Source organism: Ornithodoros turicata, unplaced genomic scaffold (genome assembly GCF_037126465.1).
Source record: "Ornithodoros turicata isolate Travis unplaced genomic scaffold, ASM3712646v1 ctg00000947.1, whole genome shotgun sequence".
NCBI lineage: Eukaryota > Metazoa > Arthropoda > Arachnida > Ixodida > Argasidae > Ornithodoros > Ornithodoros turicata.
The window spans coordinates 13,358-29,372 of NW_026999423.1; the positions used below are offsets into that span (position 1 = coordinate 13,358).

At 46.6% G+C, this 16,015-nt stretch overlaps 1 protein-coding gene across 2 annotated transcripts; it reads left to right on the forward strand.

Annotated features, from left to right (window-relative positions):
- The first annotated feature begins 791 nt into the window (after positions 1-791).
- On the forward strand, positions 792-12,963 carry LOC135375827 (uncharacterized). Of its 2 annotated transcripts, XM_064608471.1 has the most exons (3): positions 792-911; positions 8,817-9,010; positions 10,026-12,963. In XM_064608471.1, exon 3 carries the CDS (start codon positions 10,052-10,054, stop codon positions 11,501-11,503), a length of 1,452 nt encoding a protein of 483 aa, XP_064464541.1. In that variant the 5' UTR covers positions 792-911; positions 8,817-9,010; positions 10,026-10,051; the 3' UTR covers positions 11,504-12,963. The 2 variants fall into 2 exon arrangements, with proteins under 2 accessions (XP_064464541.1, XP_064464542.1); XM_064608472.1 differs by lacking the exon at positions 8,817-9,010.
- The last annotated feature ends 3,052 nt before the right edge of the window (positions 12,964-16,015 follow it).

The following is a 16,015-nucleotide window of genomic DNA, read 5'->3' on the forward strand; positions in this document are numbered from 1 at the left end:
TTTGTGTCCGGAAGATTTAACGCAATTTTTATAATATTTTTATATGTGTTTATTTGAATTCCGTGTGAGCACCGCGAAGCAACTGTGACTATGAGCGGCATACAGATGTGAACAAATGGAGAGAGGACAGCAGGAAGGAGTTGGGGACAGGAGGGTTAATGCGCGTCCTGGGCCGACTTCAGAGGGAACTGTGGGGGACATTTGTCTGAGTTTTCGAAAAGCCTTTAGACAGCACAGCCGGTGACAGGATTCGAACCCGTGTCACCTCCCAGTCTCGGCGTGGCGAAGCGATCATCCTAACCACTATGCTAGTTTTGGTATTATCGCTTATCTTAAAGGGAACCTCGATCGTCTACCAATCATCGTTTTGTAGCATGCTTTCTACCACATACATCTGGGAACGTCAAGGGAAGTATGTAATTACAAAGCATGGAGCGGGCCTTATATGGAATTTGAGACAACACGCTTTCCGCCACGCTTGTGACGTCACGTGTCATCTCTAACGATGGCAGATCATCAGGGCGGTTTGTAAGTCACGTGGCACGTTACAGGAGGGACATTGGTCTGACCTTGGAAAACCCATGACGACGAACCAGGAAACCATCAGCGCAGGGTCCAAAGACTGACACGTGATCCGCGGGGTACGTGGACAAACATCACGTGACGTCCCCACAAAGGTATGTGAGACTCTAATACTACTATAGGCTCCGTGGTGGCGATGTTGCAGTGAGCCACATAGCATAGTTGGTCCCTGTGACCCTGGTCACGCTCGCATTTCCTGGACATTTTTTTCTTTATTTTTTACTTTGGCGTAGAAGGTATTCGTTGAGCCATTCGAAGACACTCTCTCATCCAACCAAGGGCACCCAGGAGAACTGCGACGCTTGTACACTTCTATAACATCGAATAAGGTAAGTTCTGTCCTTCTGCCATTCAGAATGTTATTTCGTCTTCTGATCTATTCAAAATGGGAGTCTTACGCCTCCCTGCCAAGATAGAGAACAAAATCAATGTCTGCTGACGTCGCAGGTTCCTCCGTAAAGCGATACAGTAGTCGACCTTGATACAGAACCCATAATCGGAACAATGGGACGACGCTGAAGTAATCAATGTAAAGATAGACTGAATTGAAAAATGGATCTCATAAATCTAACTTTGAAAGTAAACTTTCCAAAGTCGATGGTCTGTATCTACGACGTGTCAATAAACTCGCAGAAAATAAAGTTTAAAAGAAAAATTTACTTTACTGATACACGAGTCCCGAATAATGCGTCCTGGAGTAACCAGTCTCGACTGCTTTGGGACTAGCATCTACATTTTTGCCTTTACCGTTCGATCGATCAATCAATCGTTCCGTATTCCTTCTTTATACGTCCGTATCTAGAAAGTATCGATTTCATTCCTCCTGAATCCCCCTTTGGACTCCGGGGTTGCCAGACCAAACAACGGAATAAGTCACGTGTCTTCAGGACCTATACATATTATGACGGAGATGCAGACTAGCTGTTGGAGTCACCCCAACTTGATCAAGCCTCCGCGATGGGCGACACAGCCATGTCGTGTTTGTTTTTCTTTGTCGCCCATCGCTCAGGTTCCCTCAGCCTGTAGTATTGGGAACTCTACTGTACTTATGTCATTGAAATCCATGTATCCACACTGTGTTCTCTCAAAGTGTTGCTTCTACGTGTTAAGTATCACGAAGTTGATTTCTATGTTTTGAGAAGTGCGCCGTCATAGTTTGCGCGATCTGCCACACGTCTGACAACATTGATCCACCAAGTTCGCACAAGGTTGACACAATTTTAGAATTTTTTTAACCACCCGCAAGAGTTCGCTCGTGTCGATACAGCTCTCGTGTCCTGGCTCCACTTCACACGAAACTTTATCTTCAAGTCATGGGACCTTGTTTGTGTTCCGTTTTTAACTAGGTCACAAAATATCGTATATGATACCGGGATCATAAAATGAGGAACATAACGTGGAACTTTCATAAAAATACTGTGGCACTCTAGTACGCCACTGTAGAACTCGTACACACCAATAGGTTAGGCGCGTGACGACAAAACGCGCTCCACCAAAATATGAGACCGGGGAACTTGTACCTATACTATTATTGTCGTTTTTTTTTTTTTTTTCGCCTGGAAGATATTTTTGCGTTTGCGAACAAAGCTGCTTTGAGGAGTGATTCGCAAGAACTTAAATTTGCGGCACAGGTTTTCCGGAGTGTTTTGCTCTTGCGTATCGTGCCGCGTTCAATACTCGGGCATATTTCGGACCGTACAGGTCACGACAAAAGTTTATGGAACACGCGAGCTGTGTACTTTCACCGCGGCACGACACCCTAGCGGCAAGCGGGAACTGGTGAAATGAGGCCAGTTCACTGCCTGACAGGGGTGGACGACTGCTCTCTTAGTGACACACTGCGGTAGTTTCGGTAATAATACTCTTGTATGTGCCCGTGAAGTGAGTTGGATTGCAATCAATCAATCATCAATATCGGCGTCAATTGTTTATCAGCTGATCACCACTGACCCAAGCAGCACAGTGTACTGAAAGTCGAGTGGTAGGTGGAAGGCCTTGAACAGATTCGTGAAACTAAAGAACACTGATAACACACATACCTTCCACCCCCTATTGCACTCTACTTTCAGTGCATTGTGCTGCTTGGGGAGTTCCATAATAAAGCAGCTGTTTACAAGATATCTTTCTTTCTCTTGTTTACATATCACATCTTTCCAATAAAAGCAATACACCGTAAAGTGTTGATACCACGATTCATCCTTGTTATGACGGTGATAGAGGCGAGCTCCCTGTCTTAACAATCACGTGCTATTGGCTAGCACAACAATTAAATCCAACACACTTTGCGGGCACCATAACGAAACTACCGCTGTGTGTCGCTAAGAGCGGAGTCGTCCACCCCCTCTGAGGCAGTGCACTGGCCTGATTTGGCCAGCTTCCCTTCTTGCCACTCGTGTCCTCCCAATCTGCCGAATCCCAACTCGCCGAATGCATTGAAGGCCGGGAGACAGCCGTAATCCCTTGACCTCCAAATGTGCTGGTTCGACTGGCCGAATGATCGACATTTCCCTTCCCAATTCGCCGAATTTACCTTACCACCGTGACTTAGTGGCTTAGACCATCGCCTTCCACATCGAAATTGAGAGGTGACCCGGCTGCGCTGTCTGGATGTATGTTTTCCCCTGGTTCTCCTCAGATGTTGGTAAGGTTCCCTATGAAGGTGGCCCAGGGCACACTGTCCTCCCAGCAGTGCCTGTGAGAGAAATTACGGACCTCGGGGATGCTAGACTACGGAGTCCTGCCCCCCCCCCTCACGTCTCCTGGTGTTGGCAACCGTCGGGCATTGCGTCAGGCGTGCCCGTGAAGAGGCGCCGGGCTCCATTACCCCCCCCCCCCCCCCAGTGTAATTTGTCTTCCGCCGCACCGGCAGGCAGAACGCTCGGTAACTAACACGTCGTCAACCAACCAATTTGATTGTTCGTGGGACGTTCTGTTCTTCCTACGTTCATCTCTCATGGGTCTTTTCATTGCGTTGACAAGCATTACGCTTTCGCTGTAATTCATCCTCATAGCCAGCCACAACGTTACTACGATAGGACCTCTCACGATAGTGACGCAGAGCTTACGGCTTCTAGGTCTTGAAGCCGTAATAAAATACCTTTCAAATATTTTAATAAAAAACACAGAAAATTTAACGGACTGAAGTGCCTCGAAGAGATAGTTTTCTTACTCTAAATGAACAAATTACTAAACAGCACCCATACTGTTAATGAAAGAATGTCGAGAAAACACGCGAGCTGGTGGCGACGATTCAATACTAAAAACCCCCAAGACCAGGGAACATAGAAAGGTCACACACAAGAGAAATTTGATAGAAATATGTCCCCTTTTGTTACTCTGGCCGTGGATAAACTTATCGTCTTCCTATTAAACTTTTCAGCTGTGGCCTTATCTGCATGTGCCGCTACGTTCCCTAGTCGGTGGCTTTCGTCATAAATATTGCTAATGATATTGTGATTGGTGGGTGTCATGTTTCAACATCATTTCTAGTTCTCCAGCCACTGTTCACTAAGGGATTCAACGATTCTCGCACGTTTCCTATCTATAGGTCATTTTCCACCATACCCAACTCGCCGAAAAGCTCCTATATCATTTCCCAGCTTGCCGAAAGGGGTTGACCTTTCCCCTCAAAGATAATCCGCATTCGACGAACTGGGATTCGGCAGATTGGGCTGTGACCCTCGCCGCTAGGGTGTCGCACCGATGAGAAAATACACAGCTCGTGTCTGGACTTTTACTAAGACATCTGTTGTTCACGGGGATGGCGGCGTTCTCGGTAAATCCCTTTATTCTCCTCACATGAGAGAAAATGCCCCGTACAATGGCCTTTTTGGGACCCTGCAGGAGGCCATAGTACTGCAGGTCAGCCAGTTCTCATTCATTATCACCATGGAAGTAAGGAACTAAAGAGAGGGTGGGTGGTGGGATATACGTGTACAGTGCAATGTGTTTGTAGGGGTAACAAAAGCGTCATCAATTTTCATTTCTTTACATCTTGCATGAAGGGAGAAACCATTCTTCTGCGGCTTGCTTCAACTTTCTATGCTGCATGGAGTAGAAAGGGTCAAGGTAATCACGGTACAGCGTAGGAACGCGGCACTATTTTTGCCCTGATATGGCCAGAGTTATTCGCGGGAACTTGAATTCGCGATTGCGGAGAAATACGCGAAAAAAAAACACTTCTACAGTATTCCCGTAGGCGTTTAGTCTTTGCACATTTAAGCGATTGTTTTCCCCATATCTAAATGTGCGGGTCGAATTCGCTTCCCTTCATTTTCATGTGGGTCAGGAAGAATGCCATGATGTCACAAACTCATGGTGGCTAAATGTGTGTCATTTTGGAACGCAGCTCTTAGGCGCCCGCACCAGCGTTGACAAGCACCGGCGTTTTAGAAGCTGGTTTAGAGTCAGACGTAGTCTTCGCCCGTCGCAGCCATCACTCCGCGCTTACAGGAACCTATCGCTACGCCACTCTTCCTCATCTTAATCCCACCGGGCTCATAGTATAATGAAAAAGCTATCAAAGGTTTTCTCACTTCGTGTAGGGAAAGCTGTCATACCTGGCAACTGTACACGCGTGCTGGAATCTGACGTAAAACAATCCGTTTTCCCATCATGTTTGCTTGTACTGCTGTAATAGGGTTGGGACCCCCAACGTGCACATTCAGTTGAAGAAGAAAGTCGCGCGTCTATAGACCATCGGTCGTGTATTCTCTAGACCAGTTTCCGCGGGTGACGTCACAAGGCCGGTGTGTGCAAAACAAATTAGCAGAGAGTCCAGGACAATGAGAATGGGCGACGCCATAATGGAAAATGCCATGGAGGAATGAAACACAAGGAGCGGCCCTTCCGACAGTTTTCCATCGGGACGAGCGTAGCCGGCTTCGCATTGTATTCTGGGATACTCCTGTCTACCACGTTACCGCTCACGTGACCCTCCAGACAGCATGGCGCCAGCAGAGCAGACGACGCGAGCTGTAGTTGTGTCACAGCTTATATGGCAGTATTAAGTTGAGCCTGCGCTTTATTTCTGTGTATTCGAATGTTTACTGTTCTATTAGAAGACCAGTAACAGTGTGCAGAACGCAAAAGGAGTACGCGGGACTGGAAACATCACGTGTTGCAACGGTTACTTCCAACGTATGTACGTTCCTTGATTAAGTGGAAAAGAATGCCGTTCCATTAACCAGATTTGTACAACAGCAGAAGATATGAAATGAATCTGCGGCACAGTTTGAGGTCCCAAATGAACAATTCAAGATTACTCCAACACACAAGGGCGACTAAAAGTAAAACAACTGACCGTGTACTTACGAACAACACGTAGCCGTAGCCGTAACACATTACCATAGGTCGTTTCTACGATGGTGCTCACGTTTTCACAATAAATTACTTTCAAAAAGCAAAATCATACGGACAGCAGCGCGAGAAACAAAGCATCGCAAAACCGAAACTTTAGAGGGGATCACGTGGTGAACAGGAAGCAATGGGCGATGTTGACTCGAGCGACCGCTAGAGGGTGGCTACGCTAGCCTGGCGCGGAGAGCCGCTCCTTGTGTTTCCTTCCTGCATGAGAAACGCGAGCCCACCAGAGCTCACGCCGTGCACAGCTCGGTGGCCGGTGCCAGATGTAGAGCACTGCTCTGCTCCCCAACGGCTGCTGACGCATCGCGTTTCACCGAATGCCGTCGAACTATGAACTCACCGGCGGTGGCTGACGATTCGTATCGTTACGCTCCGCTCCGTCTCACTTTAAAGGCGCTGTCACACTGGACCGACACGACACCGACACTGACATGGCGCCGGCGCCGACGGAAGACAGACTTTGTCACCGTACTTTGTATTGCAAAGCACAGCTGTGACACTGCGCCGACCGACAGCGACAGACGCAATTCGACAACATGTCGCTTGTGTATGATACATTTGGATGACAAAATCGGAAGACAGACACTGTCTGACGATGTGTCGTCAGCGGTTTGATCGTTGCTCAAAGTATATCGCCGACAACAGACACATACTGCACGAAAAGGTTTTTTTTTTTTTGGGGGGGGGGGGGCAAAGACTGTGGCTTGGCCTATTCACGAACGGTATTAAATGGTAGAAGTATTTGGATTTACTTAACAACAGCAACTATTTTAAAAGTTCCGTGCATGAAACTTGCATAGCCTAAGCACGGGGCATGCAGGTCACCCGATCGTTCAGTAATCCAGTCACACACTCGTTTCGGTAGCATAATTTATTACAAACACTCTAATAGTTATGCTGGAACATGAAGTATTGTAACAAACTCAGCTCTGAGGACAGAGCTGACTCAACAGTTCAAGGTACAACAGTAAGACGGAAGAAATTGAACTTGCGGTTGCGGAGTCCAATTGTCCAGAAGTTCAACCTAGGGGTCCCTCTTCGGGTGGGGTGGCGAAGCGTACGTAGAAGAATTACGAAGTCACTACACGGAGCACCGTTGACGAATCGCAAAACGGAATAGGGGTCCATGAAGGCAAACAACACACATGATAGCGCACACAGTCCCACTTCACCTGACGCAATCAGCAAGGGCCAAATATGCCACGGGAAGCCCATTGCAAAGCCTTCCAAGGCGAACTGAAGCAGGGGAGACATAGCGTCAAGAAATGAGATACAACTGCGTCTGTGTTGGCCTCGATGTTCGTGATAATGACTACCAAGTATAAACAACGAGAATTCCCCGTACTTTCCTCAAAAGGCTTATCCGGGACGCCATGTTGAACTTGTCGGTTGTGGCTGTCATTCAGTGTGGCAGGCTCTTTTGTCAGGAGGGTCCGTCGATAGCTGCATTCGGCGACGGCCGACATACGGATGTCTGTGTCGACCGTCTTTTGTATGTGCAGTGTGACTGATTCGACGCCTTTGGATGTCAGTCGACAGGTTCTGTAGATTGTCGGCCCAGTGTGACACCGCCTTAAGCCCTCCTTAACGAACAGAGCGAACGAGGAGGGAAGCAAAGGATGAAAGTATGGGAGGAGTGAGAAGGAAAGCAGAGAGGAACATACGATGATAGTGCGGAGAGCGCGAGGAGGAAAGTGAAGGAGGAGGGTGCTACGAGAGGAGTCGAAGGAGGTGTCTGTGCCCTTTAAACGTTTTCTTCCCCACAAAATTGTAAGGCCGGTGTACAAAACTAGTGTAGGATGCGCCATTACCGCCTAAGAATCGTTTTGAACTGTTTCGGGGACGCGGCGGATGGCGCAGATTTCTTCACGCTACACGCAGTGCGCAAGGACTTCAAATGTATTTCCACTCACGCACTCTGTTGGCGTGGAAAAGGATAGTCTTCATCCAAGAGACTAACATAAATGCACATATCCGGGTTTGAAGCGGGTCCGTCTACCACAGACGTTGTGACAGTATTGATGCGTGTTGAACGGAAGAAACGGGGTACGTGTTCATTAGAGACGCGATTTAACAAAATTCACATATGTTAACGGGGAAGTCCGGTAAAAATAAAAAATACTACGACAGTACACTAGGGTACCTGCTCGAAAGCCCTGCGTGACAATGGGGCGAGCCCCTGAGTGACCGCAGGATAGCCACCCGGACGGCCGCACCCCTTGCGAACTTCGTCCGACCCTCCTACAACAGAGCCAACGTAAATGGATTGCCTCAGCCGGAGGCCAATGGAATGCCGCAACCGTGCAGGTGCATCGCATAGTTTTGGGGCGTTCCAGATCCTGCCGGGTAACCCATACGAGACAACTTGTATCATAGTCAAGCAACACTAGCATAACCTGTACCTTGACAACTCATGCCAAGCGATAAATCATGCTAGCACTGCATGAAGTCCTGGTATAAGTTGTCCCGAAATTAGCAGTTTGGTATTATCATACTTTTAGTTGTCCTGGTATGAATGTTGTGTGGTATGAGCTGGGTAGGAAGTAAGAGGACGCCGGAGCAGCGGAGGCTCCGGTGGCGTGACGTCTTTAAAGGGATTTAAAGTCCCTTCATTTAATGTCGAAGCTCTTTTCGTACGATAAAAAAAAAGGAGAAATGATCATGGGTTGTCGACCGATATCGAGCACAGTGGTTCCGCTTTCACAGATGAGTTTCTGGATACGAGCGTCCTTTCAAAAGAGAAGTGAATTCCCCTTTTTTAATTCATCAGGTCACTTCCCTGCTTTGGAAAGAAAATCACTTACGTCGCCAGACTTAAGTGCAGTCTATACAGTGTTTTGTAAGACATTCTTCTTTTTCTCTGGTTCCAGATACCGTGCTCGTACTCCGCTGCCTGAGCTGCCCAGGACGTTAAGCCTGAGTAGGTAAAAGCACACAGAGGAACGACATCAACACAGGGGCACACAGTCTGTGTGCCAAGGCTCAGGCTTTTACATAATATACTTCTACCACCAGCTTGCCTGCATATGCGCCATCTTGTAGGGTTTCCTTGCTCTGCTGTACGGTACGTATACTTTTTATTTAGCCCCGACTCCAGAATGCATTACCCAACCCTCTCTCACACTCCCACGCGGTCTATACATGACCTCCTTACCTCAACCTAGTGTAATTGGGACTAAGACAATTCCTTTGCTGTTTGCGTCCTGTTCTGTCCGTTTGTCTTTTATGTCTCAGACCTACCCAAGTGTTAGGCAACACAAGCAAACGAACAGACACTACTAGCTGGAACGGACATACTCGAAAACTTTTGTTGCTTCACTCATATTCTGTCCTAGCATTGTTCTGAATTCATTAATCATTTGTACTGATCTTTTATCACAATATTATTGTTGCTTCACAATGCGTTTCAATCTTTGATCGGTCATAATGCCTTCCTCGTGCTGTTCCCATGCTCCTACTTTTTTTTTCATTAAGAAATTCACGTTACATACATGGCATTCCCTATCCACGAGACGTCCATGTGTATTTTTCTCTTTATTCTGGTTCTGTGTTTTCCTTACAATAAGTGTACTAATGCTTCATTGCATGTTTGAATCTTGTCTTGTTGTACTCGCATTTGTCTACTTCTTCTGTGTCTACTTTTTGTCTACCTCAGATTACTTGCAGGGATATGATACGGTCGACGGCTGGAAGCTTCACGCTTCCATCCCACTGTCTTCTGATATGTGTCCGATGAAACAAACCTGTTTCCGTGAAATGGCCATCGTGGTCTCGAGAGTCAAATAAGGAAACAAGCAGAGGTATCGATAAACTAGAGTGAGTGAGTATCGATAAACACTGAAATCTAAGAGGCGCTATAGACAACAACCTAAAACACAGCGGCGACGACACATCATTGCTGCTTTTATTATACAACATGATCCCAGAGCAAAAAACAAGAGTCCCTGTAGCCTCAGTTGCTTCGCGGCGCAAACGCGGGAAAACGAGGGCCGCGATCCAAACAAATTACCGCACTTGACCTGTTTCTTGCAGTTCAATTAGTGTTGCTTACGTTCCTAAATTCCTCATTAAAATTACAGGAATTTCTCGCTTCATCTCCAAAGGCATGGCTTCGACATCTGAATTTGATCTCAACATGGAAAGGTCGCCACAGTGGGAAGACCTCAGGAAGGAAATGCACGAAGCCATTGCGGCGGAAGACGAGGCTCGTGTTCTAAAGTGCCTGGATGCTGCACCTGCTTTGAAACTGTGGTTGGACCCTGTTAAAGAAAAATCAGCTCGTTACAGAGCTGTTAAAAAGAAAGCCATCCGTATACATGGCCTCTTAGTCTCGCGTGGATGTGGACTCAAGAACGACAAAGAAGCATCGTATTATCAATATCTGACAGGCGTTCATCGAGCTGAAATACGACGGCAACGATACTACACCACAGAATGCAAAGACTCCTACATCTATTACTTGAAAAGCAAATCAAGGGGCCACGTCGGATGTGATGACTTCGAGGGGCGATTGGAGAAGATGTTCAGGGAACTTTCAACCGACCAATTAAACGAGAAAATATTGAAAGTTATTGCCACAGCACCGCATCTGGATATACTATTCGACTACAACAGCGAAAACGTTCAGGGGATCACGGGGTGCAGCGGCAGCCGCGTTCTCGGACTTACTGATTACGAAGAGCAGAGACTTTTTATCGGAGGCAGAGCAACGGAAGCCGAAGTCCGGGGCACGTTTATTCACGATTCTTGTCATTTGGCACTTCATCTGGTGTATAAAAATGATGGCAAGCCATATTTCCGCGAAGATACAGAAATGGAACGGCGATACAGAGCCATTCTGGATGACATAAAACGAAGAAAAGACGATGTGGATGTCTTGATCCGACTAGCTTTGATGAAAAATGAAGAACAAGAAGCGATTGTTCTTATCCCATACATACTAACTCAATGTGGCAGCGATCATGGAAATAGGGTTCTCGAAAAGGAGGTACCAGAACTAGGAAAGTTTTTTGAGGATACTGTCATCCCGGACATGCATAAATACATTCAAAATGGAATCCCACCGATAGATGCGACAATGATAGAAAAGGAAAACGCGAGACTCAACAAAGCTTTCAACATTGACAAACTCAATGTGAAATTCGAGAACCAACTGAAGAGCAGTGTCTGGGAAAACGGGTTGCTTCACGTAGTTACGGGCCCAGAACTGAGGCTTCTCGAAATAATGGTTCACAACGCTGTGCAATCTACGGGACTGCCGTACGTGTTTTTCGATGCAAAACAGCTGGACTCCGCACTGGAGGATGTGTTACTGGACTACAGATATGCTTTTGCGCTTGTAACGGTCCAAGAAAACAAAAACGTCCAAAAGATGATTCAGCTTTTCAGTGAAGTGTCCTGTGTCACTGGATCAAAAGTCATCTTGCTTGTGGAAGACAGTGGCAAAGACTACGTGATGAAACAAGTGCAAGAAGATGTATTCTTTGGCGAGAGGCACAAAGTTCATAGGATCGACGAAGCAAGCTTTGAGCACGTCACATATAGCTGCAAAAAATGAGTGTTCGAAAGTTCCCGCCTAAAACTTCAGGGCCAAAACGTGGTGTTGTCTTGGCTCAACCGCAAGTACACGAAAGTGAACATGACCAGCATGTTATTGTTATTGAGGTTTGAAGCAATGTCGCCCATAAAATTACTTTCTCGAATTGCGTAGTGAACGATGTCGCTTCGTTGGCGTTACACTGGTATGCCGACAAACCAAAGTGTCAATGTAGCCAGCTTTCAACCAATGGTTATATTTTAATATTCCGAAATCTCGTGGTGTGTAAGGGAAAAACCAGAATAGGGTCGCCAAAACTTTAACTCGCGGTCCCGCGAAGTATTCTGGCAACAACTATTCCTGACTTTTTCGATCGATATGTTCTCAGTGATGGGTAGTTCTGTAGGACTACTCGAGACCGAGCGAGATCCTACTATCTCACCACCGCGTGCCATTCATGGCAGTGTTTCAGTATGTACAAAGATAAATATTAGGAAAAAGCCGAAAGAAAAATAATGCATTGTACCGTGATGCCTTCCCGTTGTCGTGCTGCCATTCAAACCAATTAAAACTAGATCGGAGTGGCAGTTACTATAGCTACTGAGCATTCGTATTCTTCATTGGCTCACCACAGGCTTGCAACATTGGACCAATATTGGCAGTTTCATTGGCGTATTACGGGACCGAGTTGCACTGCCTATATTGGACCAACGTAACTTATATTGGCTGCCAATGTTGGACCGATATGGGACAAATGATGGTGTGTTGTTTGTAGAGTTATATTTACAGTTACCAAATTAAATCTTCGAAGGCATGTTGTGCTTGCACCACATCACGTAAAACTGCTTTCATACCGTGCATTCGTGCTGCCCAAACTCGAATACGCATCGGCCATATGGGATCCCCATCAAGAGTAGTTAATTCAAGCATTAGAGTCAGTTCAAAATGTGCTTCATTACATCTAACTATTCCAGAGACGCGAGTGTTTCACGTATAAAGAAAAACCTTGACGTTGATCTTCTCTCGTCAAGACGGTTGATAGCCAGGCTGTGTCTCTTCCATAAAATGTATAACACAAACACTCGCGATCGTCTCCTAGTCCCTGCTAACTACTACATTTCATCTCTTCTGGACTGTATCCATATGATTAAGCTTCCTCATTGTAATATCACTTCCTTTCTACAATCATTCTTTCGTAAAACAACTAGTGATTGGAATCTTCAGCCTGTCGTACACAGGACACTGCTGGTTTTAAGACAGCTCTCCTCCAATGCAGGGCTTCACATTCATCATGCTCTTCCCGTGGTGCACCTGGTCTTCTTTCCTTGTCGGCTTGATATTTCTTATTTATTTACTTACTTTTTGTGATACTTTTGTTGTGTGTTTCTATTGTACTTTTTCACACGTGCTACTCACCACTCCGTTATGTAATACGCTCTTGAGGTCTTTAAAGTACTCAAATAAATAAATAAGTAAAGTCACTTATTTCTGTTTCTTTTACATACAGTATAATTGGAACGAGGTCCGGGTAAAAACAACTCTCAAAATAAATTTTATTGTAGCACTCGTAGTGTCGATCGTCGTAATTGCCAGTGCATCTAATGCGCGTTTGTGATAAGCAGTTGTATTTTCTCGGTGTTTTCTCGAGTAAGCTCAAACCGGTTGAGTGCCAAGATACTTCTTCAAAACAACAAAAGGTAGTTGCGCAGTAAGAACCGTCTAAAGAAAGACATGGGGACGTCTGAGGCTGGTCCAGTGATAAGACCTCACTTCATTGTGGTTCTAACGTGAAAGAACTGATGTTCTGAGGCTGGAACGACACAGAGAGGACAAATAGATACAAAGTCTCAAATTGCCTAAGAAATTAACGAGAGAGATGGAAGCCACTTCAGAGGATAGCCAGCTGTGGGACTCGAACCCACTCGGTAATCCAGAAGATGTGAGTTCGTGTCCTACAGCTGGCTAACCTCTTCAATGGTTCATCGTCGTGGTTGTAAGTTACTCCCTCAAAATATATACAGATCAATATATTGCAGTCAGCTCCCGTGGCACAGAGGGTTAAGATGATCACTTTCCACGCCCAGACTGGGACGTGACGCGGGTTCGAACCCCCCCTCACCGGCTGCACTGCCTGATGTTCTCCCTGCGTTTTCCGAAGACTTTCCAGACGAATGTCGGCCCAGTTCCCCCTGAAGTCGGCCCAAGACACGTACTAACTCCCACTCCTTCCTGCTGTCCTCTCTCCATCTGTCCACATCTGTACGCCGCTCATAGCCACAGTTGCTTCGCGGCGCTGACGCGGAAATAAATGAAAATATATTGCAACTATACAACTACAGGTTGTTGGAACTACTTTTTCAGAATATTTCATTACCATAATTATCTAATTACGCAAGTAACTACCCAGATTGCATTTCACTTTCATGGGACACAGTAACAACCTAGATGCTGTGCGTGCAAACTAGCGTTATAAGTATGTAAAAATATGCTAAAAAATATGTACAATCTAGCAGCCATTCGAATGTACACATATCAGGCGAAATTCGACGGAAGAAACAAATGGTTGATAATTTACACTATTTGCATTATCTGAATCCCTCGCTGAAAACACGAGGTTCCTTATAGCAACGCGCCCATACTTGACGCATATCTACCGATTAGAACACTGACGCAGGGATTCCTGCTCCCCTAGCGAAAAAGAGAGGCGGTGCTCAAGGAAGTCACGGAGCAAACCCATAACGAGGGTAAGTCTGGGATGCATTGCTCGAATACCGGCTATTCGAGGTACAGCCAGACATTGGAACTTCTGGAGTACGTATGGCACAACAATACTACAACTAATACTACTACAATAATAATACAACTAATAAGAATTCTTATTAGTAGTAGTAGTAGTATTACATAGTACTAAAGAGGTCCGCTTTCACCAACGTTGCTTACCCTTGAACCGAGATGAAGCGTTGTTAAAACTTGAACTTATCGCTGAATTCTTTTTTTTGTAACCGTTAGTTGGTTCCGCGATGAATGCTTCAGTAACAATAACTCCCTCTCGTGAATCATAAGTCATAACTAAATGTTCAATTAAAGTTAAGGGAGCGTTGATCTCGGTTCAGGTGTGAATCGACGTCGGTGAAACCGGGCTAAAATAGCATAAACGCAGGTTATCTACTGGACGAAATCAATTCAGGAGCTTCCTTGCGTATGAAAGATGAAAGTCACTGAAAAGGTTGGCCAGCTGTAGGACCCGGGTTTGTCCCTTCAGATGACGCACCAGTAGTATAGACATAGACTGTATAATTTTCGAGCGGCATAAGAACCGAGCGGCATAAGAACCGTGCGCTATAACGACATCCTTTTTCTAATCCAAGATGGCCGATTCTAAGCCAACACAATCCAGTTCTAAGCCAACACAATCCACTTGTAATCCAAGCACGAGCCAAATCCAAAGCCATCTGATTGGCCGCCATTAGCCCCGCCCACTTCACGTTGATTGGCCACCGCGCCCCCAACTGATCTTTGAATGGCTGACCGTAGATCCGCTCCTTTATGCTAATTAGTTGGCTTGGCTCCGCCCAGTTCACACTGAGCGGCCCGTGCTAAGCCTTGACTGATCGTTGATTGGTTGACTGTAGCTCCGCCCCCCTTATGCTAATTACTCGGCTCTGCCCCCACTTCACACGCTGATTGGTGCACGCGTATCGCTGAGCACAGCTCCGGCCCTTTATGCTAATTAACCGGCTCCGCTGATTGGTCCATTCTAAGCCTACTGATCACTCTCCCAGCCGCCGCCGCCGCCGCCGCCGCCGCCGCCCGCCGGACGCCCCGCTGCGGCCTCAAACTTACCCGGGTTGGCCCGCCGCCGCCGCCAGATGGTGCGCCGGTCGCTCGCCGGCGGCTTCATCTCAGATGTTCAAACTTACCTTGGGGCGTCCGCCCACTTCATGCTGATTGGTTCATTCTAAGCCTACTGATCACCCTTCCAATGTAAGCCTGCCGATTGGCCGGTTCTAAGCCCACTGACACTGGATGGTGCAACCCTTTACTGGCTCCGCCCACTTCACGCTGATTGGTCCATTCTAAGCCTACCGATGGCTGGCCCTGATTGGTCCACGCTAAGCCTACTGAACGGTGATTGGCTTACCTGTCGCTCCTAAGCAGCTTCAGATAAGACACACACGACAATTGTTGATTTCAACCTTTATTTGGTACAACAGCCTCCTGGTTCAGCTGTGGGTATAGGTTCAGCTGCATCAGAGAGATCATTGGTCTATGTGGACATCTCTCACGCTCACTCAGCTCCCTCGGTAGATTCCAACTGTTATTGGTTCATCTGACTGTGCACGTGGCCGCTCACCCAGCTCCTTATCGGTTCTAGTTGGTCACAGCTCCCTCATAGGCTCCAACTCCGATGGGTCCATCTAACAGCAAGTGGTCACTGCTATTGATCCATTGAACTGCAAGCCACTCATTGGTCACTCACACTCATCCCTAGACGAGGTAAATTTAACTGTGGAACTTTTACCATAAGATAAC

Excerpts from the sequence above, each read along its gene's own strand:
- LOC135375827 (XM_064608471.1), top strand. The coding sequence starts at position 10,052 with ATGGCTTCGACATCTGAATTTGATCTCAACATGGAAAGGTCGCCACAG.